Consider the following 25,017-nt stretch of genomic DNA (forward strand, 5'->3'; position numbering starts at 1 on the left):
CAATAGACCAAAGACTTGACTTTTCCTTAAAGCCTGGTTATCAACATAGTCAGACTTAAAACAACTCACTAAGAATTTATCATGGTTATTTTAGTTATAAGAAAATTTTGAAGCATCAACTACCACAAAATAATACTCACTTGGTTCATTCGAAACTACTGCTGGCTTTAAGGGCTTAATCTGGGGATTCAATGTAGGCAAACGTGGAAACAATGCTCTGGTTTTCTGTCCATTTGGTACTGGAGCACATGGGGATTCCCTCCAATTAATATCAACATCAGGGGTTGAATGGTTATTAAGTGATTCTTGGTCCCTGTGATTGGAGCTTTGCTGATTTACATTCAATGGAGAAAATGATGCTTGCTGCAGATCAGATTTCGTTTTCGTAATCTCTGTGAGTGGATCTTTTCCTTCTGGGTTATTATTAAAGCACTGACAATTTTCAGTCTGCTCTTTGCATGTTAGACAGACAAGCAGTTTCTTCAACAAATCCTCATCACCTTTCTGAAAAAAAAAACAGAAATATTTTTAGTTTAAACTGGAATGATCCATTAACCTTTTGCTTGAGTAAATATTATATTTTTCATACATTACATATTTAATTCATTTATTAAATTATGAGAATACTTTATCGAACAATTCCCAAACCTGGGAGTACAGTAAAACTTATCACTTTCACTCCTGTACTAGGTCAAATTCGGAAATCCAGGGTATTTCCAGTTCCAGCAAATACTAATTTATTTGAGCTGACCAGTGCAATTTATGCTATCCAAAATAGTCTATTTGCTACTTCATGACCATTAACCAGAGAAACCAGTCTTCAAAGATGGTGCTGGTGATGTTTTTTGAGCAGCTCACAAAACTACATGATAATACTTCTTCTGAGCTATAATCACTACAATCCATAGCCTGTAGTTTTCCTTTATTAAATGTTCTTTTAAACCGTCTAAATGGACCAGCGACTGCACGAACTCCTGAAGGATTTGGTCAACTTGACTCATAAGAATGTCAGTACAGCCAGGGCAGCCGTTGCTTTGGGTCGACACTGCATTGAGGCCCGAGAGCGATAAACAAACCCAAGCTCAGCTCCACTACCCTGGCAAGCTAGATTAAAGTGTTCCACAGCTTATAGATGCACTTTCAAGGACTCCACAACTAGTGTTTCTCTTTCCTGGTGTTTGAACATTATGTTGCCTTTTGCATACTGGTTGTTTATCCATCTTTGTGTGCAGATTTTCATTGATTCTACTGGGTTTCTTTGTACTTTCTGTGAACACCCGCGAGAAAATTAATCTCAGGGTAGTATATGGTGATGTAGTTACTTTGATAATAAAATTTAGGTAAAGCTTCACCAAATTCAAATAGTAAATCGATAAATTGGTTTATTATCATATGTACTGAGGTACAGTGAAAAACTTGTCTTGTATACTGCTCATACAGATCAATTCCTTATAACAGTGCATTATGGTAGTACAAGGCAAAACAATAACAGTGCAGAACAATGTTACAGAGAAAGTGAATTGCAGGCAGACAATAATGTGCAAGGTCTTAAATGGGGTAAATTATGAGGTCAAAAGTCATACTACGGAGCCATTCAATGATATTATAACAGGAGGATAGAAGTAATCCTTAGTGATTGTAGTATGTACTTTCAGACCTTTGTATCTCCTGCCCAACGAGAGTGAGGAGAAGGGAAAAATGCATTCAGATACGTCACCAAATTTAAATATTTAGATTTTTATTAATCTGTCACTTCTCCCATATTAATGCTGAGATAAATTGCCTACAAAAATTTTTTCCAGTTTGCTGCTCACTGACGTTAAATGTCACCCATGGAAAACCCCTAGATCAGCTCTATCCCTGTATTGCAACAACTTGTAGGTACAGTGGATTCCAGTTCATTGCAACACATTGGGACCAGTACATTTTGGCCCAAATAAGCAATTGCCCCAATCTTTCACGGAAATAGTTAAAACTAACATTAACTAAGTAACAATTTATGTATTTAAATGAAATACAGAACAAATTATAACACTGCCAATACCTCGACAGTATTATAAAACTATAATAGTTCTTAATAGTTATTGACAGAGGAATTCATCTGCCCCGTTCTTTTTGATTTACTGAACGTAAGCAACATCAGCACAGACATCAAGTGCAGATAACGGACTGCCTTCATACAATGCTTAGACAATTGCATCCTCCAAATCTTTATTTTCATTGTAACTTTCAAGATGATTGTTGATACCTTCGTAATTCCTAACTTTAAGTAGTGAAATCGCTTTATTTTCACTCCCAGCATTTGTGGTATCTCCAAGCCTGTACGCTTCCAAACGCAGTGAGCAAAACAGTTCCGAATTGTCTTGCAATTTACTTCTCATCAACTATCAATGACAAAAATCACTGCTTTTTGAACACAAACATATGAAACTGACACTATTTAAAAGCAGATTGCTCTAAGTACAGTGTAGTGTTTAATAACTACACAAGTGTACACAACTGCGCCAGTCAGAAACTGTTCGTCAAAAGTCTTCTGCTCCAATTAAGCAGCATATTGTCCCAAATAAACAAAGGAAATCCCAGTTATTTTCTCAATTTACTTTTTGTTCTTTAAGAGTTGTCCCAATTAAATGGCTGCCCCAATTAAACAACGGCTCATTTAACTGGAATCCACTGTATTTATTTCTTTGGAATCCCATTCACCTTCCCACCTTCCTTCCAAAATCACTGGTTTCCATTTGCCAGTTCCCTATCAAAGAGCTTCAATAACTAGGTAAAGGCTTTAGCTGCTCTACTTTAAGATTTTGGAATTTCCTTTCAACCTATCAGAGTGACTATAACTTTGTCTATTTGCCCCAATTCCTTTAGGCTCTCAAGTCAGGCTCTCAAATATGAAGTTTCTTTGGATGCTTTGCTCATTAAAGATGACATATACATTCAAGTAACTGTTTTGAACAAAAAACAAACCAACTTACCTGATATGCAAGTTACTTGAGCAAGTTATTTGATTAAAACTGCATAATGCTATATAATTTTGAAATATAATAGTCATAAATGACAGCTAACAATATTTGCAGCCAACCTGTGAATAGGCAGCTCTACTAATGTCTCTTCTGATAGGATCACCCCGCACTTCAGCACACAATCTTTTCTTCTTGGGGCTTGGAACAGGTGAATCTGTCAAAGTGTCTTTACGAAGGCCTATTTTTCCTTCATTTATTTTTATATGTTCACATAGCTGGTCTCTTTTTTCTGTCTGTTTTACCTTACAAATGTCTGCAAAGAAACAAAGACACCATTTCTTTAGTACGCTGTTTACTCATAACTTCATTGTAGTAAGCTTCAGTCACTCAATTCAAATGCTGAAAAAAGTGAGTTGTATTAATCTTGTTGGCATTATGTATTTTATCTGATTTAAAAATGCAAGCAAAATACATAATCTGGTCAATACATCACTACTGCTTGTGGGATCTTGTGGCAAATTTGCCACTAGGTTTACTACACCAGATTTCAAAAATACACCACCAGCCTTGTGACTTCTGAGATTGTGAAATGCAAGTATCTATTCTGTATTGTGGTAGATCATTATTTATTTATTTTTATTGTTATTTATTGACGTACATTGCAGAGTACACCCACCCGGTCCTTCGAGCCACTGCACACCAATCTCCCAATTTAATCCTTGCTTAATCACGGAACAATTTACAATGACCAATTAACCTACCAACCAGTATGTCTTTGGAATGTGGGAGGAAACTGGAGTACCTGGAGGAATCCCTTACAGTCATGGGGAGAACGTATAAACTTCTTACAGGCAGCAACGGAAATTGAACTCAGGTTGCTGGTACTGTAAAGTGTTGTGCTATCCACGAAGCTACTGTGGTGCCCCATTCTGCAGCTAGAACCAGGCTTGAACAAGGTTTAATGACTACAAACTTAAGATATTGATAGCAACCAACTTACTGAAAGTGGAGATTTAAAACAAAGTGTTGAATGGCATAAAGGTTTTACAAATTATTAGGTGACCAAAACTGTATACAGTACTCCAAATGCGGCCTCACCAATGACTTGTACAAAAAGGTACGGTTCTAACTTGACATCCCATCTGATGAGGGCCAGTGTTCTTAAATGCTCTTTTCATCACAGTATCCACGTGTAGCATCGCTTTCAACAAACGGTGCTCTTGTAATCGCAAGTGCCTGTGTTCTACCACACTCCTTGGGTCCTACCATTCATAGTACAAATCCTATGTTGATTTGAGTTTCCAAATTGCATCACCTCACACTTAGCTATATTATAGAAATCTATTTAGAAACATAGAAAACGTAGAAAACCTACAGCACAATACAGGCCCTTCAGCCCAGAACGCTGTGCCGAACATGTATTTACTTTAGAAAGTACCTAGGTTTACCCATAGCACTCCATTTTTCTAAACTCCATGTACCTACCCAGAAGTCTCTAAAAGACCTTATCGTATCCGCCTCCACCACCACTGCCGGCAGCCCATTCCACTGACTCACCACTCTCTGCATAATAAAACTTACCCCTGACATCTCCTCTGTATCTACTTCCAAGCACCTTAAAGCCATGCCCTCTCATGTTAGCCATTTCAGTCCTGAGAAAAAGCCTCTGACTATCCACACAATCTGCGACTCCTTGGCCCACATCCCTTAACTTAAAAAGATTCCTTTATAATCTACGATAACCTTCTTCACCATCAACTACACCAACAACTTTTGTGTCACTCACAAAGTTGCTGATCGAGCCTTGTACATATACTATATTCAGAAATAAGTTATCTAAGCAAACTCCCAATTCTAAACCTACTGGTGCCAGAAGTATTTCTTGTATTATGGGCAAAGTCTGAGAAAAACAGCCTAAATGTGCTATTCTCCAAACTTGTACACAGGAGTATGAAAAACCAAACTGCTTGGGGCAATTCAACATGAGGGTTAGCATCTGTAGAGGTAAATAGACGTTTGACGTTTTGGGTTGAGATCCTTTATCTGGACTGAAGAGGTATAGTGGAGATCACCAGTTGATAAAGGTGATGATGGGAAGTGGTGAAGATGAGCTAGTAAGCAAGAGGTGGATCCAGCTGAGGAGGACTTGATTGGCAGATTGAGTGTGTTGGGGGAGGAGGGGAAGTGTGGAGATGTGACAAGTGGAGATAAAGGGCTGCAGATTATGGAGTCTGATATGAAAGGACGGTAAAGAATTACATCAAATAAAGGGTTAATCAGCTGATGGGAACAGTGGTTTGGAGGAATAGCAGGAGCAGAGTATTATGGACAGATGACTGAGATTTAACTGGAACTTTAAAAGGAAGAGAATGTCGAGTGTTACATTCTAAGATCATTTCAATTAGGGTAGCCCACAATGAGCTGTAATGGCACATATCATAAAGGACAAGAATCATTCCAATTCCATTTCTGCTTTTTACCATTTACTCTTACCAACTTACTGTAGGTTATTCAAACAAAATTCAACAAGACAGATAAGGAAAAGAGGCAAGAAAAGGTGACTATTATGGGATACAAGTGCAAATACATGGGTAATGATAGGATTACACAGAATACTGAATTACACAATGATGGGTAATTCAGGTCCACTTTGATGGTATAGCCTACAGATATCAGAGCTAACTCATACAAGATTAACAACTGATTAGGACAAAGGAGATCTATAGAAACAAACAATGGAAAAAGAGTCTTACAAGTCATTCAATCTCATGCTTTTCTAACCACAATAGGCAACAACAATTTATTTACAAGTGAAATGGCACAGAATGCAAATCTGTAAATTAAGATTTAAAATTTTCAAGTCAGTCAAGTCACTTTTTATTGTCATTTCGACCATAAACTGCTGGAACAGTACACAGTAAAAATGAAACAACGTTCCTCCGGGACCATGGTGGAATGCTGTTTCATTTTTACTGTGTACTGTACCAGCAGTTTATGGTCAAAATGACAATTTCATCCAATCCATCCAAATTAATATATTTGCAATAGCGTTGACCTAATCAATCATGAACTCAGAAACTAGTAAATTCTAGAATATATAATGAGATCAATGACTGATTAAGCATTGATTTGTCTTTATTTCAGATCTTAAGTTAATGTTCAGATTTTTAGCATTAAAGGCAAAATTGCAGATTATGCTACTGGTATCATAACTTCCACAATAATTAACATAAATATAAAATACATTTTGAAATTAGCACATTCACACACGATACTGAATTCTACACACCTCTGACTCCTTTTTCTGAGTTTCTTAATGGCGAATAATCATCTTCTTTTGGTCTGAGTGAATTTTCGTTCTGCTTCCAACTATGACATTCTGATTTCCTCTCGGCCTTCACCTCACTGTAAATGACCAAACTCAATAGTAATATTGAGGAAAAACATCAACATTGCTACATAAGAGAAACCCTGTAATAGTAGTGACAACTATTTCAATAAACACATAACTGCAGACAATAGGTTCTAGTACTGTTGGGACTATTTTCACTGGCAGTTTAGAGAAATAAATTGCAAATTACAATGAGTCGTTAACTGGCCTGTGAAATATGTTTACAATACAATTGGTTTCTCACTCTACCACAGACATTTTTGTAACATTGCTTAAATTTGCATAAAAGTTTATATAAGTCAGTTTAAAATATTACTAAGAGGAATAAAATGATTAAGGGAAAAGGAGCTGCGTGCGTTAATTAAAAGGAAAAAAATCAATGCTGAAGAATACTCTCCATTCAGTATACAAACTGTAGGAATTAAAATGAATGCTTTAAAAATTTACATTTAATAGTGTAATCAGAAATTTGGTTGCAAATGGGAAAAGACTGTGGTTAAACAAACATAACATTACAGGTCTCTCCTGATTCATAAGCATTCCCTTAACTGTTCTTTGGCTTTATTGAATTTGTTATTTAATGAAAGTTTCACCTAATAAAACAAATTGTAGAAAGCACAACAGGAGATAGATCTTTCAAGCACAACAGGAGACAGATCTTTCAAGCACAGTCCTTTTCATGGGGTTAATGGGATAGAGCTTGTGAAATAAAATGCTATTTAAAATGGCAAAAAAAAATTCAAAACACCTGCCCTTCACTATTTGGCAACTTTGGAACTGAATCACTTGCAAGTTTCAACTTGGATGTTTTGGCTTGTCATACCTAGCATGGTTTGCTTTTGATTTACTGCACCCACACTAGGAGGAGAGCAATCATCTTCTGATCACTTAATTAAGATTTTACTATATCTGGAACTCTTATGAATTTTCATTTAATAAATGGTTCTTTACAAACCTAACTCCTTTGTTAACTGGAGAAGATCTGTACAGGCAACTTCTGCTTTACAGGGGAAATGCATGAATCGTATTGTGATATTCTGTAACACAAAGCTTCATCACTTGCATGTGTGTCAAGTAATGCTGGCTGAAAAAAAATACATTTAGTGTTTATTTATTTACTTTTTCTTCACATAAATTCTATGACATTGAATTTATTCCATTTCTCAAAAAAGTTTTAGGTGTTGATTTGTGATTCAGTCAGGGCAAATTCCCATTACTGGAATGACTTTAATGTTTGGGTCACCTGTATAATATTTTAGCAAGACAGGATTCCTGAGAAAAGAAATAATATACAATATAGGATACATACCAAGACAGATTTACTTTTATAAAGTTACAGAATGATCAAAATGACTAAACATAATCGTGAGATCATGAGACTGAGAGTGAAATGCAAAAGGAAACCTTTAGGAAAATCTGGATCGCAATAAGAAGTGTTGTTCAACTAACACAATACACCAGCGAAAATAATTAAGTGATGGGTACCTTTAAATTAGCCCTCAGCTAAGCTAAGAAAAACAATAAAAATTAGAGCACAAGTTTAAAATAAGAGTAGATTTTAGTAAGAGGAATATGTTTGCTTTTTATTTTTGTTTTAGAAAACAGGTAGTTAGGGCCCACAATATTTAATAAATTGTGTTGAATCAGGTCTGCCATTTGGGATCCTCTCTATCTGGATTTGCCTGCCTTAGAGATGGACAGCTGAACCCACTGACCTTCTGAACTGGGAATCAGGAGGGTAGTAAGATCCAGGGATTTTAGCACCAGATAGGTCTTAGAAGGCCTGACCCTAGAAGGTGCAGACACACTCCCAAAAGAAGCAAAGCTGATAGATAACCTCAGCATTGCATCAAAAGTTTGTAAACATCTTTGACGTTCCAGTACATTTTAAAACCTTTGAGGTAAATTAGTTTTAAAAGTTAATTAAAATGTATCAAAACACATAAATAAATTCATAGTATTATCCAGCTTCATTTATTTTCACTTAAAATTTTCAGTAAACTGGGATTCTGTTTACTCGTGTAATGTAGGAATAAAAATCCTTAACCTATCCTGCAGAAAAGTATCCTGACTCTGTTGACATGACTAATTCATATCATGAAAATAGTATAACAAGCTTTAAAACTAGACTTCTTCTCATTCTATCAATTACTTTTCAATTGCATTTATGATTCTGAGAGCACAAATACTATGTTACTGCCTCTCAACCATGGATTAATGTTACAAACTTTGTTTTTATTAACAGAAAACCGTGTCTGTACACATTAAAGCAAAAGCTTCGTCTGTCTACTTCTCTCATCATGTTACCAACATAGACTGCAAAATGTAAAATACGAAAGCGTTAGTCAAGTCAGCAATGCAATTCCAATATAGTTTCTTACTATTATTCTGAGGAACAAGCAGAAATAAGTATCACAATAGTACTTCATTTTTGTATTAACTGCATCTACTTTGAAAACTCTGATCAAAACTATATAACTCAAGTTACAATTCATATTGTACTAATTATTCTATACAGGTATGAAGTATTTATATATTTACATATGCAATGACTGCGAATTCAGTACAGAGTAGTTTCTAATAGATGGGGTATACCAAGAAAGTGGAGGTAAACAAAAATTACTAAATTGGGCTTGGAATATTCAATTCACATAAAAAGGAAATGATTTTTTTAAAAATCATAAAAATACTTTTGAGACATTACATTCTGATTAACAAACGCACAAGTCAAACAGGACTGCTGGAATGCACTGCTGAAAAGGTGTGGACAAATGTTCTGGTATCTTTCTCTATTTCACCCCCTTCAGCTCAGTAACACAAAACTCTATGCTGCTGTGTAGTTCAGTGGAATGTATACTAAGGCAGGTATCAATTGCTGCTGAAATACTATCAACTATGAATGTTGCTCTTTACTTTTTGTAAAACTCTGTTGGACTCCCAGCAAGAAGAGCTACACTTGACTGAACATTGCTGGCAACGAAAGATTGAAGGCTAGGCGTGTATGATGCAATCAAAACAAAGCAGGTCTTTCCATATCCATCTAATTGCCTTTCCATGCAATGTGTGCAAAAAAAAATGTCATACCTGATGTGTTCACACACAAGACTGCATGACTGAAATGACCACGGTATGAAAGTAATTGCAGATATACAAAGGGTTGGAAATAACTCCAAAATATGTAGCTTGGGAGGTTGAATTATTCTCCGATCTTGGTAATCCATTTTCAAACTTTGCATCACTAAACGAGAAGACATCATCAGTATACTGTTCATTTGTGGTGGATCCTCTGAAAGGGCACTTATCAATCACCAAGCATTCAGAGGACACACCACTGAACAGCACATTGATGATGTCTCCTCATATGGTGAGGAAACGTTTGCAATTGGATTGCTAAGTTCAGAGAACAGCACAATCCAACCATACAAAGCGTTACCTCTATTTGCATGAATTATATGCAGTGCCTATGTTTTATTGTGTTACAACATTGAATCACAGTGGATTTAGTTTGGCTTTTTGACACTGATCAACAGAAAAAGACTCTCGTGTCAAAGTGAAAACAAACCTCTACAAAGTGATTTAAATTAATTACAAATTTAAAAAAAACACAAAATAACTGATTGCATAAGTATCCACCACCCTTTAATGTGACACACCAAATCAACACTGGTGCAGCCAAATGCTTTTAGAAGTCATATAATTAGTTAAATGGAGGTCTGTTTTTGGAGACCTGTGTGCAGTCAAGGTGTTTCAACTGATTGTAGTAAAAATACATCTATATCTGGAAGGTCCAACTGCTGGTGAGTCAGTATTCTGGCAAAAACTACACCATGAAGAAAAAAGAACACTCCAAGCAACTCCACGAAAAGGTTATTGAAAAGCACAAGTCAGGAGGTGGATACAAGAAAATTTCCAAGTCACTGAATATCCCTTAGAGTATAGTTAAGCCAATCATCAAGAAATGGAAAGAACATAGCACAGATGTAAATCTGCCTAGAGCAGGCCATCCTCAAAAACTGAGTGACCGTGCAAGAAGGGGACTAGCAAGGGAGGCCACCAAGAGACCTACGCCAATTCTGGAGGAATTAAAAGCTTCAGTGGCTGAGATGGGAGAAAGCACATACAACAACTGTTGCCCGGGTACTTACAAGTCGCAGCTTTATGGGAGAGTGGCAAAGAGAAAGCCACTGTTAGAAAAAAACCCACATGAAATCTCAGCTAGAGTTTGCCAGAAGACATGTGGGAGACTCTGAAGTCAGCTGGAAGAAGGTTCTATGGTCTGGAGAAACCAAAATTGAGATTTTTGGTCATCAGACTCAACATTGCACATACCATCCCTACCATGAAGCATGGTGGTGACTGCATCATGCTGTGCGGATGCTCCACTGCAGCAGGCCCTGGAAGGCTTGTGAAGGTAAAGGGTAAAATGAAGGCAGCAAAATACAGGGAGATCCTGGAGGAAAACCTGATGCAATCTGCAGGAGAACTGCATCTTGGGAGAAGATTTGTTTTTCAGCAAAACAATGACCCCAAGCATAAAGCTAAAGCTACCCAGGAATGGCCTAAAAACAACAAAATTAATGTCCTGGAGTGGCCAAGTCAGAGTCCAGACATCAATCCAATTGAGAATTTGTGGCTGGACTTGAAAAGGGCTCTTCACTCATGGTCCCCATGCAATCTGACAGAGCTTGAGCAGTTCTGTAGAGAAGAATGGGGAAAATTGCAGTGTCCAGATGTGCAAAGCTGATAGAGACCTATCCACACAAACTCAGGTGTAATTGCTGCCAAAGGTGCATCTACTAAATACTGACCTGAAGGGAGTGAACACTTATGCAATCAGTTACTTTGTGTTTTATATTTGTAATTAATTTAGATCACTCTAAAGAGATCAGTTTTCACTTTGACTTTTTCTGTTTTTCTGTTGATCAGTGTCAAAAAAGCCAAATTAAATCCACTGATTCAATGTTGTAAAACATGAAAACTTCCAAGCGGAGGGATGAATTCTTATTATAGGCACCGTATGAAACTTTCAATAGGATTAATTATATAAGATAAAGAAAAATCTGGTGTACAGGGTACCCTATTTTTCATTTCCACCTACGTAACAAGGAACAGTTGACAAATCTGGAACCCAGAAATATTATGGTGTAGATGACTAAATTTGGGAGAATGCAGTGTTCTTAGAGAATTGTAGGGCAATGATAGAATTCAAATAGTCATACAAATTAAACCACTTTGGAATATATTAAGCGCAGAAACCTTTTAGGAAAAAATTACAGAATAAAAATGAAATTTTATGTGATCCAGGTAAAAACATGCAAGTATTTCAGGCATCTTAATGCACTAGTGAATATTTTTAGACAGATTGTTAAAATAATTCCCATTCCTCAAAATTTTACATCAATAAGGAATACAGTCACAATATCTGCATTTTTATCCAAGAAAACTGCAACAACTTAGAAGAGATCTTCTTTTGTGTAAATAAAATTGTTAATAACACTTGCTCTCAGAATTAGAAAACTCATTACCTTAGACATGTACTGAACAGCATTAGGAACCAAGGAGATACACTATTAACTGAAGCTAACTCACCAACTTTAGTGAAGAATTGATAATATAAACCAGACCACCACCAACAAAAAATTGCTTTGTAAATTATAAACATGAGGAAGTCTGCAGATGCTGGAAATCCAAAGCAACACACACCAACTGCTGGAGTAACTCAGCAAGTTTGGCAGCATCTACAGAAAAGAGTAAACAGTTAACGTTTTGGACCAAGACACTTCTTCAGGAAGGAAGAGGGAGGAAACCTGAATTAAAAGGTGGGGGGAGGTAATAAAGCTGGCTGGAAGGTGATAGGTGAAGCCAAGTGGGTGAGAAAGATCATTGGCTGGAAAATAAAGAATCTGATAGGAGAGTGGACAATAGGAGAGAGGGAGCCAACCTTGCATTTTGTATGTATTGCAAATTAGATTTTTGAAAACATGTTAGTATCATGCTAAAGTTAAATTCAATCCAAGCATCACCCACAGATTATTCCATAGTAGATTTTCTGGATGTACAAATTGTTGTAAGGTAAAGGTCACAACCAATTTAGTCCAAACAAGAAGAATTTATTGAATATAAACTGGAGCCACAGGAAGATGAACTATGCAGGAGACATTCCAAGGTTAATAGTTGAAAGACTAAGATTTAATGTAGCAGTGATCAGATTATATTCACATTACAATATTGATTTCCTGAAAATCTGACTTAAGTATATCATTTTGTAAAAAGTTGTGTAGTTCTAGCATTTAAACTGCTGTACAAGTAGACCACTAATGTTATTGTTCCTTTTCACACCTTGCAGCACATTGAGCGGCATTTTTGCTGTTTCCTTAGCGTTTGTCTGATTTTTACAAGGCCAAGTTGCTGGCTCAACACTCAACCAGCACAGATGGAAAGCGTGTAAGGAGCCGACCAGATTCGAACTTGGGAATATTCGCCTCGAAATCCGGTGCTGATGCCACGACACCACCAGCCAGTTAATATTATCAATGTAATTAAATAATGATCCTTTGGTAATTGAAGTACCATATCATATTAACTGAGAAAAAAATGTCAATCTCCTTGGGCCACTAATATCATTGGCATTAAAATCCATTGAACGCTAACAATTTGCTTTCTAGTAATTTGAAAAGGAGATTTGGTTAGGAGGAGGAAAAAAAGGGAAACAGGTAGAGCAGCAGACTACAACAAAGTGCACAACCCCTGAGACTAAATGAAATAGATCAGGGACTTTTGGGATTTCAATACAATACTGCAATTGATCTTTTTAAACTTCACATGTGATGTATGAATCAAATGTTGAAAACACTGTTTATTTCTGTTAAGGTGTGCTTAGGAAGGAAGTGCAATCATGTATCCCTGATTTCTGTATACTTCTGACAACCTTAGGTATTATTTTTTACAGAGGAATGAAAAACGTACTACAAGTCCAAATATTGCACATCTAGTGGAAATATTCTACGACAAAGATAACCTATGCTCTATAAAAGATTAAGTGCGTGTGCCTGAATGTCAACAAAATTGAAATAAATTTATATCATAAATATCTTAAGGAGAGCACCAGTAAAGTATAAAATAGCTTTGGTAATGTCTAGACCAGTGGTCCCCAACCTCCGGGCCGCGGACCGATATTGGGCAGCAAAGCATGCAGTGGTACAGTGGTAGCCGGAATGCACCCAGCACGTCTTTAAGAAAAAAGCCGAAATAAACAAGCTAATTAATTTAGGTGCCACCCGTTTATTTCAGCTTTTTTCTTAAAGACGTGCTGGGTGCGTTCTGGCTACCGCTGCACCCCTGCATGCTTCGTGGCTCGGAGATTGGGGACCACTGGTCGAGACAATCATGCTTTTCCAAAGTGGATGCTCCATGTGGCTACTGCAAAGTAGGTCAAGGATATAACAACTTCCAAACTCCTACCAAATACCACACTTCTGTATATTTTTAAATGAGTTTCCTTGCTTTCTTTTACAGCCAGACTAATATGTACTATAATTTCATAAATGTTTGTGGCTAAGCACACTGGAAATTTAAGTAGAATGAAAAAAATCAGGTATCTCTGAGAAAAAGCAATAACTTGCATAAAATACAGGGAAAGCTTACCTTACAATGTAAAAAAACAATATGGATTTATTGTAGTAATTGTCCGAAATCAAAAGTATCCTTAAACTAGCAGCAAGCTCGAAATCAAAAAAATGGATGTTTTTGGTCAAGTTTTCAATTTGAGGTCTCACTGCAACCTCTAAAAGTGTTTCACAGCTGTAGCAATAACAAACATTAACCAGTGTCAAGGTAGCAACCACCAAGTTTATCTGTCAGGAGGCAACTTGCCAAGAAGCCATGGACAACTTTGCCAGCAGAAGACAATGTGAGGCAAGCATGGAACAGTAGGATTTTCTACAGATGTACCATATCCCAAAAATATGATGTTTCCTTAACAGGCTTTTTCTTTGTCATTTCAAGACAAAAGTATACCGAGTGGTTAAGAGAAGAACTCCAGTCTTTAGCTTTATATGACAGACATAACTAATTTTAAATCTGTCAATCCTAAGGTATTGTTGTGTGATGGAGGACTTACTTCCATCTAGAACGTCAGTATAAACAGCAGAAATTTTTGAACAGTTTAACTAGTATTGAAGGAGATAAAATAGAGTGCAGCCTCGCCATCTAGTGGTTACAGCCTGCAATACAACATCAAAGCATTCATCTGCTGTATAAAATATAATTTGCATTCATCTGCAGTATGAAATATAATTTTCTCCACCCCCCACATTAAATGATGACATTGTAAACAACCAAAATATGGATAGAAAATGTTCATTTCTAACATATTCCTTGTAATAAAAAAGCATATATTAAAAAGTGCATTAAAATTATCAGGCTTCAACCAGAGATGCATTGGTTAGTGAAAGCTTAGCAGATTAAGACAAGGCAAAATCAGATTCCAAAAATGGAATACAATAGAATGGTTCCATCTTGGAGAACAGTAGAAAAGATCCATTTTGGCCAGGAAGATCAATAGGGAGGGGGAAGCTAACCAAAAGCATGGATTCCAAATAGGTATAATGATGACAAAAACAAAATTACTTCAGAAGGTGTAAATGTCGAGTGCAATGTTAGATCAATGGACATATCCTACAGCTTATTTAAAGTTAGGAATGCAATTTATATATTGTGCAAACAATAGGTGACAATGATGCACAAATCATTGTCAAGCGCCACGGTAATGTAGAAGTTAATGCAATGCTATTAGAGCTCAGGTTGTTCCACAGTTCAATTCCAGCGCCATCTGCAAGGAGTTTCTATATTCTTTCCGAGCATGTAGATTTTCTATGATGCTCCAGTTTCCTTCCACATTCCAAAGACGTACCGGTTAGTAGGTTAATTGGTGATTGTAAATTATCCTGTGATTAGGCCTGGGTTAAATAGGTGAGTTGCTGGGCAGTGTGGCTCGTTGGGGCTGTTCCAAGCTGTATCTCTAAATAAATAAAGTCTTTGCAGATTTTTACAAAGAAACAAAACTGATCCCATAGCATTTGTGCATTTTGTAGCAGTTAGAAGCATAGCTCATGAACCCACCTGCTGGATAAAATGTTGGACTGACTATCGGGATGAGATGTTTTGATTTCCTCCTGACAATTAATTGTTAGCTCATTGGTTGCTGATGTGTGATGCCTTGCATGAGAAGTATCAGCATTTTCGACATTGCTGCAGTCTCCTTTATGTAGGCGCAGCAAATGTTCTCTTCCTGAATCTGTCATCAGCACATCTCTGAGTACAATTCTGGGTTCCCTGTTGTAAGCAAAGTGCAACAAACATTTTATTTTAGAAAATGTACTAATGGAAGTACTGCCAAAGCAAAATGAAGATGGACAGGGAAATTAAAGGGCAGAATACACTGAAACAATAAGAGGTTTCATGTAGCAAATACTAGTTTCTGTACAGTTCAGCCCAATTCTCTGGTAGTATTTTTGGAGTGCTTAATGCTTTCTATGTATTATGGAACAGTGAGTGGAGAAGATTGGCTACTGGAGCTGTAGGGTTGGAGAAAGCAGCCACTGAAGGAGGAAGATAAATGTAGGTCCTGGATGGGTGAAGCTTTTTAACAGTTGCTGCTGTTACATTCATCCAAGCATGGAGAAAAGTTTCAATGCACTCCTGACACACTGATCCAGCCTTGTAAGATGGTGAAAAGGCATTGCTGAATCCAATGACAAAGAGCATCCATTCTCTAATCTGCTACTTTAGTTAGATTAATGAAGCGGCCGGTCAAATTAAATATCCAGTTAACAGTGACTCAAAGATACTAAGAGTGGATAACAACAACCTCTTACTCAATATCAGCAAGACCAAGGAGTTGATTATCGACTTCAGAAGAAAACCAGTGGTCCATGAGCCAGCTCACATCAGAGGATCAAAGGTAGAGAGGGTCAGCAATTTTAAATTCTTCGGTGTTATTATTTCGGAGAACCTGCCCAGCACGGAAGTGCAATTATGAAGAAAGCACAGCAGCACCTCAACTTCTTTGGGAGTTTGAAGAGATTCAGAATGACATCTAAAACTCTGACGAATTTCTATAGCGGTGTAGTGGAGATGGTATTGACTGGCTGCATCACAGCCTGGTATGGAAACACCAATGTCCTTGAACAGACAATCCTACAGAAAGTAGTGGATACAGCCAGTTTGTCACGGGTAAAGTCCTCCTAATCATTGAGCACATCTACATGAAGCACTGTTGCAGGAGAGCAGCATCCTTCATCAGGGACCTTCACTGCCCAAGACATGCTCTCTTCTTGCTGCTACATCAGGAAGAAGGTACAGGAGCCTCAGGATTCACACCACCACGTTCAGGAACAGTTACTATCGCTCAACCATCAGGTTCTTGAACCAATGAAGATAAATTCACTCAGCTTCACCTGTCCAATCATTGAAATGTTACCACAATCAATGGACTCATTTTCAAGGATTCTTCATCTCATGTTCTCAATATTTATTGTTTATTTATTTATTATTTATCTTTTTGTATTTGCATAGTTTGCCGTCTTCTGCACTCTGGTTGAATGCCCAAGTTGGGCGATCTTTCATTAATTGTTATGGTTATTATTATACAGATTTATTCAGTATACCCATAAGAAAATGAATCTTGGTTGTATTTGGTAACATATATGTACTTTGATAATACATTTATTTTGAACTTTGGTTAGTAATGCATTGAACATCATGGAAAGGTGATCAGATGTAGTGGGCAGAAATGGCCATTGGTTGTCATTTGTGTGGCATAAATACCTCGTAACACAAATCCAGGCCATGCCTAAATCTTGTCCATGTGTTTCTGTATACTGGCAAGGATAGCTTAACTAGATTGCAAATGTGGAAAATTCTGATCCCACAGGCGTTGTTATCCCCACATCCAACATTATAATGATAAAGCAGCTGAAGCCAGAGATTTTTTAGATCTGAAGTATAACGCCCTGGACTTGAGAATACGGACCTCCAAGAACCATTGTTTTAGATCTGATCCAGCCAGTGATTGTCTCCCCTATCCTACTCATCATTACTTTGGATTCCCTAATACTTCAACTTTACTCACATCTTTTGATGCCAGAATCATCCAAAACATATTTTTTAAATCTTTTACAAATACAGTATTCATTGTCAATTTTTTCATTACACTAAGAGTGGCTTAAATAAGACATTGAACAAATCACCAGCAAGTTCATGTTTTCTCATTACATTTCTTTTCCAATATTGAGGTAGAACCACAACTAATAGCAATAGTTGATCGGCCCTGCTCACTTGCATAGGTTAGCTGGTAATTCAGCATCACCAAGACCAAAGGGTGGAGGTAATACAAATGTCACCATAGTAACCCAGTGATAATATGTTTTAATGAGGATTACTGTGTTTGACATAATACAGGTGCTTTCTCATTATGCCACCTTTTTTTCGTTCAGATGCTATGCTTACTGTCAGGAAAATTTCTGAGCCAAGGTGAGTATCAACCATTGCAATGTCTGTGGAAAGGCTGCAAGAGCTTACATGAACAAATGAAGAATTAAAATGACATTAGGTTAGAGCAATCAAAATGACATAACATTTAACAGTAAATTTAAACAAAAAAAGGTTATCTTAACACTATAAACAGACAACCCAAGTTAAATTTAGTGGTCAACTGTCATTGCTTTCCAAACAAGTGAAGTCAGGTAATAAGAGGCATAGATTGAGTGGATAGCCAAACTACTTTCACCAGGGCAGAAATGGCTAACGCCAGAGGACATCATTTTAAGCTGACTGGAAGAAAGTACGGGGATGGAAAGAGGGGTGTGAGAGTTAATTAATTTTTTTTTTAAACAGAGATTGGTGAGTGCTTGGAACATCCTGCCAGGGATGCAGATAGAGGCAGATTTTTTTTTAAAAATTGAGACACAGCCCCTCTAGTCATGCTGTCCAGCAATCCCCTGATTTAATCCTAGCCTATTTATGGGACAATTTACAATGATCTATTAACCTACCAGCTGGCATGTCTTTAGATTGTGGGAGGAAAACAGAGCACCAGGAGAAAACCCATGCAGTCACGGGGGGGATCGTACAAAGTACTTACAGGCAGCTGTGGGAAATGAACCCACGTTGCCTGTACTGTAAAGTGCTATGCTAACCACTAAGCTACCATGCTGTCCTACTTTAGGAGCATTTAAGAAACTCTTGGATAGGCACATGGATGATTAAAAAAAAATGGAGGACAATGTAGGAGGGAAGGGTTAGATTTATCTTGGAGTAGGTTAAAAGGTCAGTGCAACATCATGAACCAAAGGGCCGATACTGTGCTATAGTACTCTATGTTCTTTAGCATTCACCAAGTCCAAGCATGAGTCAAATTCATTTGTATTTCGATTGACATTGCATTTTAACACATATTTGGCATTGAATAGCTTCCCCAGATAGATAAGTAACATTGTCAATCAACTTTGGATTAAAATTATTGGCAGCAGTACTTAAACAGATTAACTGAATTTCAACCATACAATTTCTACTTTTCACAAAAATAATAATTGCACAAAGCACGTTAAAAAAAACAGATTTGCATACCGACTATTAATGATATTCTTACTTTAGTTGTTCAAAGCCAGGAAAGTTCTGTCTTGATGGGCAGTTCCTCCTTTGATTACAAGTAAGCAAATGATGATTTCTTGTTTTATTGAAAGTAGTATACGGTGATGGCCAACCTTTCTGGAAGTAGATCAAAATTTAAGACTTGAACACATTTTCTATGGAAATATATTCAACTGAAATGTTACTGGAGTCATCTACAGTAGAATTAATGGCTTCCTGCTGGCTCCAGCAACATTTTGCAACTAGTGCTGAAAATATAATAAAGACTCTCTATACTGCATCATCACTGAATTCCCTTCCAATGAGACCAGAATATAGTCAACAGAGAATGTCGGTGTTTTGCTGGAGTTGAACTTTCAAACAAATAGAGCTAAATGAAATATGGAAAAAATTAGTGAAGTACATTTCTAGTCTATCAGGGGAAATAAAAGTGGATTTTCTATGGTGCCAACTCAAGGGTCACTACAGTAAAACCTTTCACAAGATAATGATGTCAATATTTTACATCTGCTAAAAATGAACAATAACTCAAAAATGTTATTGCAAAATTTAAAGTTGAACATTTGTGGATGAAACTTTTCAATGTTACTTGCAGAACAGGTCTCCACAGGTGGCTGTCTGATGTATTCTCTGGCAGAGTCAGGGGTGAGGATGTGGATTTTAAAATTAGATTTTAAAGGGGATTAAGGGGTAGTGAAGGTATAATTTGTCCATCTGTGCTGATCACCCCATCCTTGACTAAGCTGTTCCACCGTAAACACGATCTGTTATGAGTCAACATGATGCTTTCAGATCAGGTCATGTATAGCATATACCTCTGCCATACCACTCAGGTGTCTTTCTGAGGTACAGGGACTAGCCACCCTTGTGTCTGTTTAGTGTTCTATCGCTGAGCAGCAGTGAACCATCTGATTGGCCTATCAGAGTTCTCTTTGGGAACTAGTTGACTTGATCAGCATTTCTGATCTGGCTATTCACGATTGCACTTAATAAATAATAAATAAATAAATAAATAAATACCTTTCCCTATAGCTCCAATTCTCAAATCCTAGCAACATTCTTGTAAATTTTCTCTGCACTCTTTCAAGCTTATTGATATCTTCCCTATAAGTAGTTGACCAGATCTACACACAATACACCAAATTCAGCCTCACAAATGATTTGCACAACTTCAACAGAATACCCAACTCCTATACTGAATGGCCTGATTTATGAAAGGCAATGTGCCAGAAGCTCTCCTTATGACCCCATCTACCAGTGATGCTACTTTCAAGGGAATTATGGATCTGTATTCCCAGGTCCCTTTATTCTGTGTCATAATTCAGAGCCCTACCATTCTTACTCTGATCTGTCCTTAAAATTGCAACACCTCACACTTGCCTGCATTAAATTCCATCTGCCATCAACACAAGGCACTTACAGCATTTGATGTTTGAGATTTCCAACATTGTTTTCTGAAACTTTACTATTCCATGGGAGCAGAACACGAATTTTGATTATTTCTCTCTCAATAAAAAGGGAAGTTCTATTAACCAGCCTATTTTCAACATATTGAAGCAACAATATCAAAGCCTTTTGACAGGATGGGAACAATGATTGTGAAATGGGCATTCTCTCCAAGTAGCTGTTGCCTTGGTAACAATTAGCTGCAGGTAGAAGGTAGCTGTGGAAGTTCTAACCATTCACATGCCATAAAGTTTCTTTAGACATTTTATCAAGACTCCATCAAATTGTTCCCAGCAATTTCCCCAGTTTGTCAAACTGGACCTGCCCTTTCTAAATCCATGCCGCATCTGCCTGATGGAATCACTTCTGTCCAGATATCTCACTTCCTTAATGATAGCTTCAAGCATTTTTCCAAATACAGATGTTAAACTAACTGACTCAAAATTACCTACCACCTTCTCCCCTCATCCTGTTGAGGTTTCCCTTGTTTATGTATTTTACACTAGTTTTGGATTGAATAATTGCATTTTGCATTTGTATGAGAGATTCAATCATACTGCGAGATTCAATTACTGAAAATTGTTGATAAAGTGATTCTTCCTTTAGATGAAAATATCTGCTTCTGTAGTTAACCACATTCTATTGCTCTACATATGCCTTCAACAATTCATTTCATCAAATATTCACCCTAACAATATCCATAATTAAACTAATGAAGTCCATATAACCAGTCATTAATGAATATCACAGAACATTATTATATCTTGAAAGGTGCTTTAAAAATATATGGAAGAATTTGCATGAAACTGGATTTCTGTGTCAGGTCATTCATGATGCAGAAAATCCACATGTAGACATCTCACTTAAAATGGGAAAGGATGAATCATGTCACAGAGTCATACATCGTGGAATCAGGCCCTTCGGCCTATGTCATCTGTAAAATTGCTTTGCTCTGTGGCGCTGTGGAAAAGCTGATAGTGAGGAAGACCAAGTCAGGAAGCCTTTAAATTTAACCAAGTATAAGAAATACGAGTTCAAGTTCAGTTGAGACCTGGCAAGGTCCTGGTATTAAGCAACAGATTAAGGCCTTGTAGTTAAAAGTTGGTATTGTTTTTATTAACCAAAAACTCAAACCCTAATTTACTCTCAGCATCCTTTAAAGAAAAACACCATGATCCACAGCAACCAGTGATTCCAGGCATGAAGCAATATGACTAAATCTTGGTAATACACACAAAATGCTGGAACTCAGCAGCCCAGGCAGCATCCATGGAAAAGAGTAAACTGTCAATATTTTGGGCTGATATCCTTCATCAGGACTGGAAAAAAGAGATGAGAAGTCAAAGAAAGATGAGGGGAGGAGAGGAAGAAGTACAAGGTAGTATGTGATAAGTGAAACCAGAAGAGGGGGAGGGGTGAAGTAAAGAGCTGGGAAGTCCATTGGTGAAAGAGATAAAGTGCCCGAGAAGGGGGAATCTGATAGGAGAGGCCAGAAGGTCATGGAAGAAAGAAAAGGAGATGGACCACCAGAGGGAGGTCATGGGCAGCTAATTAGATAAGGTGAGGGAGGGAACTGGCAATGGGAATGGTGAAGAAGGGGGAGGGGCAATTACCAGAAGTTCGAGAAATGTTTTTCTGACAGTATCTGCATCACCAAGACAAATTAAAGAGGGACAATTAATGTTGATATTATAATGCTGCCAGCAACCTCCAGAATCTGCGAAAGAACAAAAAGAATTAGGTCACACGATTAAGATACAATGCCAAAGCATTTCAGGAAATATGTGGAGAGAGTTAAAAGAAAAACAAAGAACATTAACTGCTAATGAAATTTCTCGTCAACTCACATTTGAGGCTTTTAAATTTTCAATTCGTGAATCAGTAAGTCTGGATAGAGGAGAAAGTGTCTCTATATTGTCCATCTGGGAGATCTTTTTCTTCTTTGGAATTTTGAATTTTGCCCCAGACTAGAAATAAGAAGAAAATTATAATACAATACTGAAGAAAAAACACCTCATCACTTAAAACCTGAAATGCTGAATTTTAAAATATCATTAAAAAGTTACAATAGATTGCTCTCTAATGTAGCAAAGCTTCCTAAGGCATTTCATAGAAATCTCTCAAAATAAGATTCAACACACAGCCAAATAGTACTTCCTTTCTCCATTTTTATTAAATTTATTAAATTTCATACACATAAATACAAAATTCATAAGGATAATTATAAATCAAAATAAGGTAGCACACGATGCACTATATATAACTCACACTGATACAATCACGGTATCCCATATTCATAATCAATCAAATAAAATAAACTGAATTATGAAATACAATAATATGGTTAATTATATTATGAAAAAAATCTACACCCACTACCAAGACAAAGCTGGTTGGTTAAAGAAAAACAAAAGAAGAGTACTTTACCACATAGTGTTTTATAATAATAGTCCAGATCTATATTTTAATAATAATAACAATTCAAAGATTTTCAAAATAGTTCAGAAAGGGTCCCCATAACGTTTGAAAATCTTGATTAGAATCAGAAGTTGAACAACGAATCTTCTCTAAATTTAAACATGACATAACATCACATAACCATTGAGCATGTGTCGGGGGGGGGCAACCTCCTTCCATTTAAGCAAGATCGCCCTCCTAGCCATAAGAGAAATAAAAGCCAGTACCCGCAAGTGAGAAGGCTCCAAAATTATAGCTCTTTCCTCAACAATACCAAATAAGGCAGTCAAAAGATTGGGCTTAAAATTAACTTTAAAAAGCACAGAGAAAGTTTGGAATACATCTTTCCAATATTTTTCAAGGCTCGAACATGACCAAAACATATGAATTAATGAAGCCTCTCCATTATTACATCTGTCACAATAAGGAGATATATCTGCAAAAAAATGAGAGAGCTTGTCTTTAGACATATGAACCCTATGTACCACTTTAAATTGTAGGTGGGAATGACGAGCACATAATGATGAAGAATTAACCATTTTGAAAATAGTCCTCCAGGTCTCATCAGATAATGAAGTCTGTAAATCCTTTTCTCAATCTTTTTAAATTTTGTCTAAAGGAGCTATTCTCAGTCCTAACAACAGACCATAAATATAAGATATTGAGCCATTATCAAAAGGTTTCAAATTAAAAATTACATCTATTATGTTCTTTTCCGCGCTGGTAAGAAATATATGTAGTTTAGATCTTAAAAAATCTCTAATCCGTAGATATCGAAAAAAGTGGGTATTTGATAAAAGTTATATTTCACTGAGAGCTGCTTAAAAGAAGAAAGAATCCCTCCAACAAACAGATCCTGAAATCTTACAATTTTTCTTACAATTTTAAAAGGAAGGCTGATATCAGTTGGTATCAAATTATTTAAAGGAAACAAGTCACTCTTATGTAAATTCAATTTATATCCTGAAAACTGACTAAAATTAGTCAGTGAGAGAAACATAGAGGGTAAAGAAGTTGTAACATTAGATCTAAAAAGCAATAGGTCATCAGCATAAAGTGAAACTTTATGAATAGTACCTTTCCTAAAGATACCGGTGATATCTTTAGACTCTCCAAAGGCAATTGCTAAAGGTTCTAATACCAAATCAAAAAGCAAAGGGCTCAATGGACATCCTTGTCTGGTTCCACGGTGGAGTTTAATTGGTTTAGAATTCTGAAAGTTAGTAAGGACTTGAGTGGAGGGAGATAAGTAAAGTAATTTAATCCAAAAAATTGAATTTACTTTCCATTTTTCTATTTTCTATTTATGATTTATAATTTAAAATTTTAATATTTACCAATTTTTACTATTTTTAATAATTAATATCTGTAATCCAGGGAGTGGGAAGCACAGAATCAAATATCGCTGTGATGATTGTATGTTCCAGTATCAATTGTTTGGCAACAATAAAATATAAAGTAAAGTACAAGTATAAATTAGGCCCAATATTAAATTTTTATAAGGTTTTAAATAGGTAATTCCATTGAACTCGGTCAAAAGCCTTCTCCGCATCCAGAGAAATCAAACATTCCGCTATTTCCTTGAATGGAGAATGCATAACATTTAACAATCGCCGTATGTTAAAATGGGAATATCGATTCTTAATAAATCCTTTCTGATCATCAGATATTATAGAAGGTATAATATTCTCGTCTACGGGCCAAAACTTCAGATAGGATCTTAACATCAACATTGAGTAAAGAAATTGGTCTATATGAAGAGCATTCAGTGAGATTCTTATTCTTTTTAAGAATAAGCGAAATGGAAGCTTCATAAAAAGACTGTGGTAACCTACCCACCTTGAAGGAATCAGTAAGGGTATAACATAAATGAGGTATAAGCAATGAAGAAAAAGCCTTATAAAATTCTCCAGAGAATTCATCAGGTCCTGGAGATTTCGCAGAATGCAATGAATGTACAGCCTCAGTGATTTCCTGAGAAGTAGGTTGATCCAACTGCTTTCAATTATCAACCGAAAGTCCAGGAATATTTAATTGGTCTAAAAAATTGTTCATTGCAGTATTATCTTTAACAAAATCAGAACTACACAGTTTAGAATAAAATTCTTT

General features: G+C 36.6%; 1 protein-coding gene across 6 annotated transcripts in view; it reads right to left on the reverse strand.

Annotated features, from left to right (window-relative positions):
• The window catches only part of senp7 (SUMO specific peptidase 7), a 119,487-nt gene that overhangs the window by 44,235 nt on the left and 50,235 nt on the right, over positions 1-25,017 (reverse strand). For 5 of the 6 annotated variants that reach the window (XM_063050555.1, XM_063050554.1, XM_063050553.1 and 2 more), the window contains exons 4-9: positions 22,299-22,418; positions 19,004-19,122; positions 15,475-15,687; positions 6,253-6,368; positions 3,083-3,276; positions 141-504 (exon numbers count right to left, since the gene is read on the reverse strand). In XM_063050555.1, coding sequence (XP_062906625.1) covers positions 141-504; positions 3,083-3,276; positions 6,253-6,368; positions 15,475-15,687; positions 19,004-19,122; positions 22,299-22,418 — 1,126 coding nt within the window. The remainder of the gene's footprint in view (positions 1-140; positions 505-3,082; positions 3,277-6,252; positions 6,369-15,474; positions 15,688-19,003; positions 19,123-22,298; positions 22,419-25,017) is intronic. The other variant, XM_063050556.1, reaches the window with a different exon arrangement.

Source organism: Mobula hypostoma, chromosome 6 (genome assembly GCF_963921235.1).
Source record: "Mobula hypostoma chromosome 6, sMobHyp1.1, whole genome shotgun sequence".
NCBI classification, from domain to species: Eukaryota; Metazoa; Chordata; class Chondrichthyes; order Myliobatiformes; family Myliobatidae; genus Mobula; species Mobula hypostoma.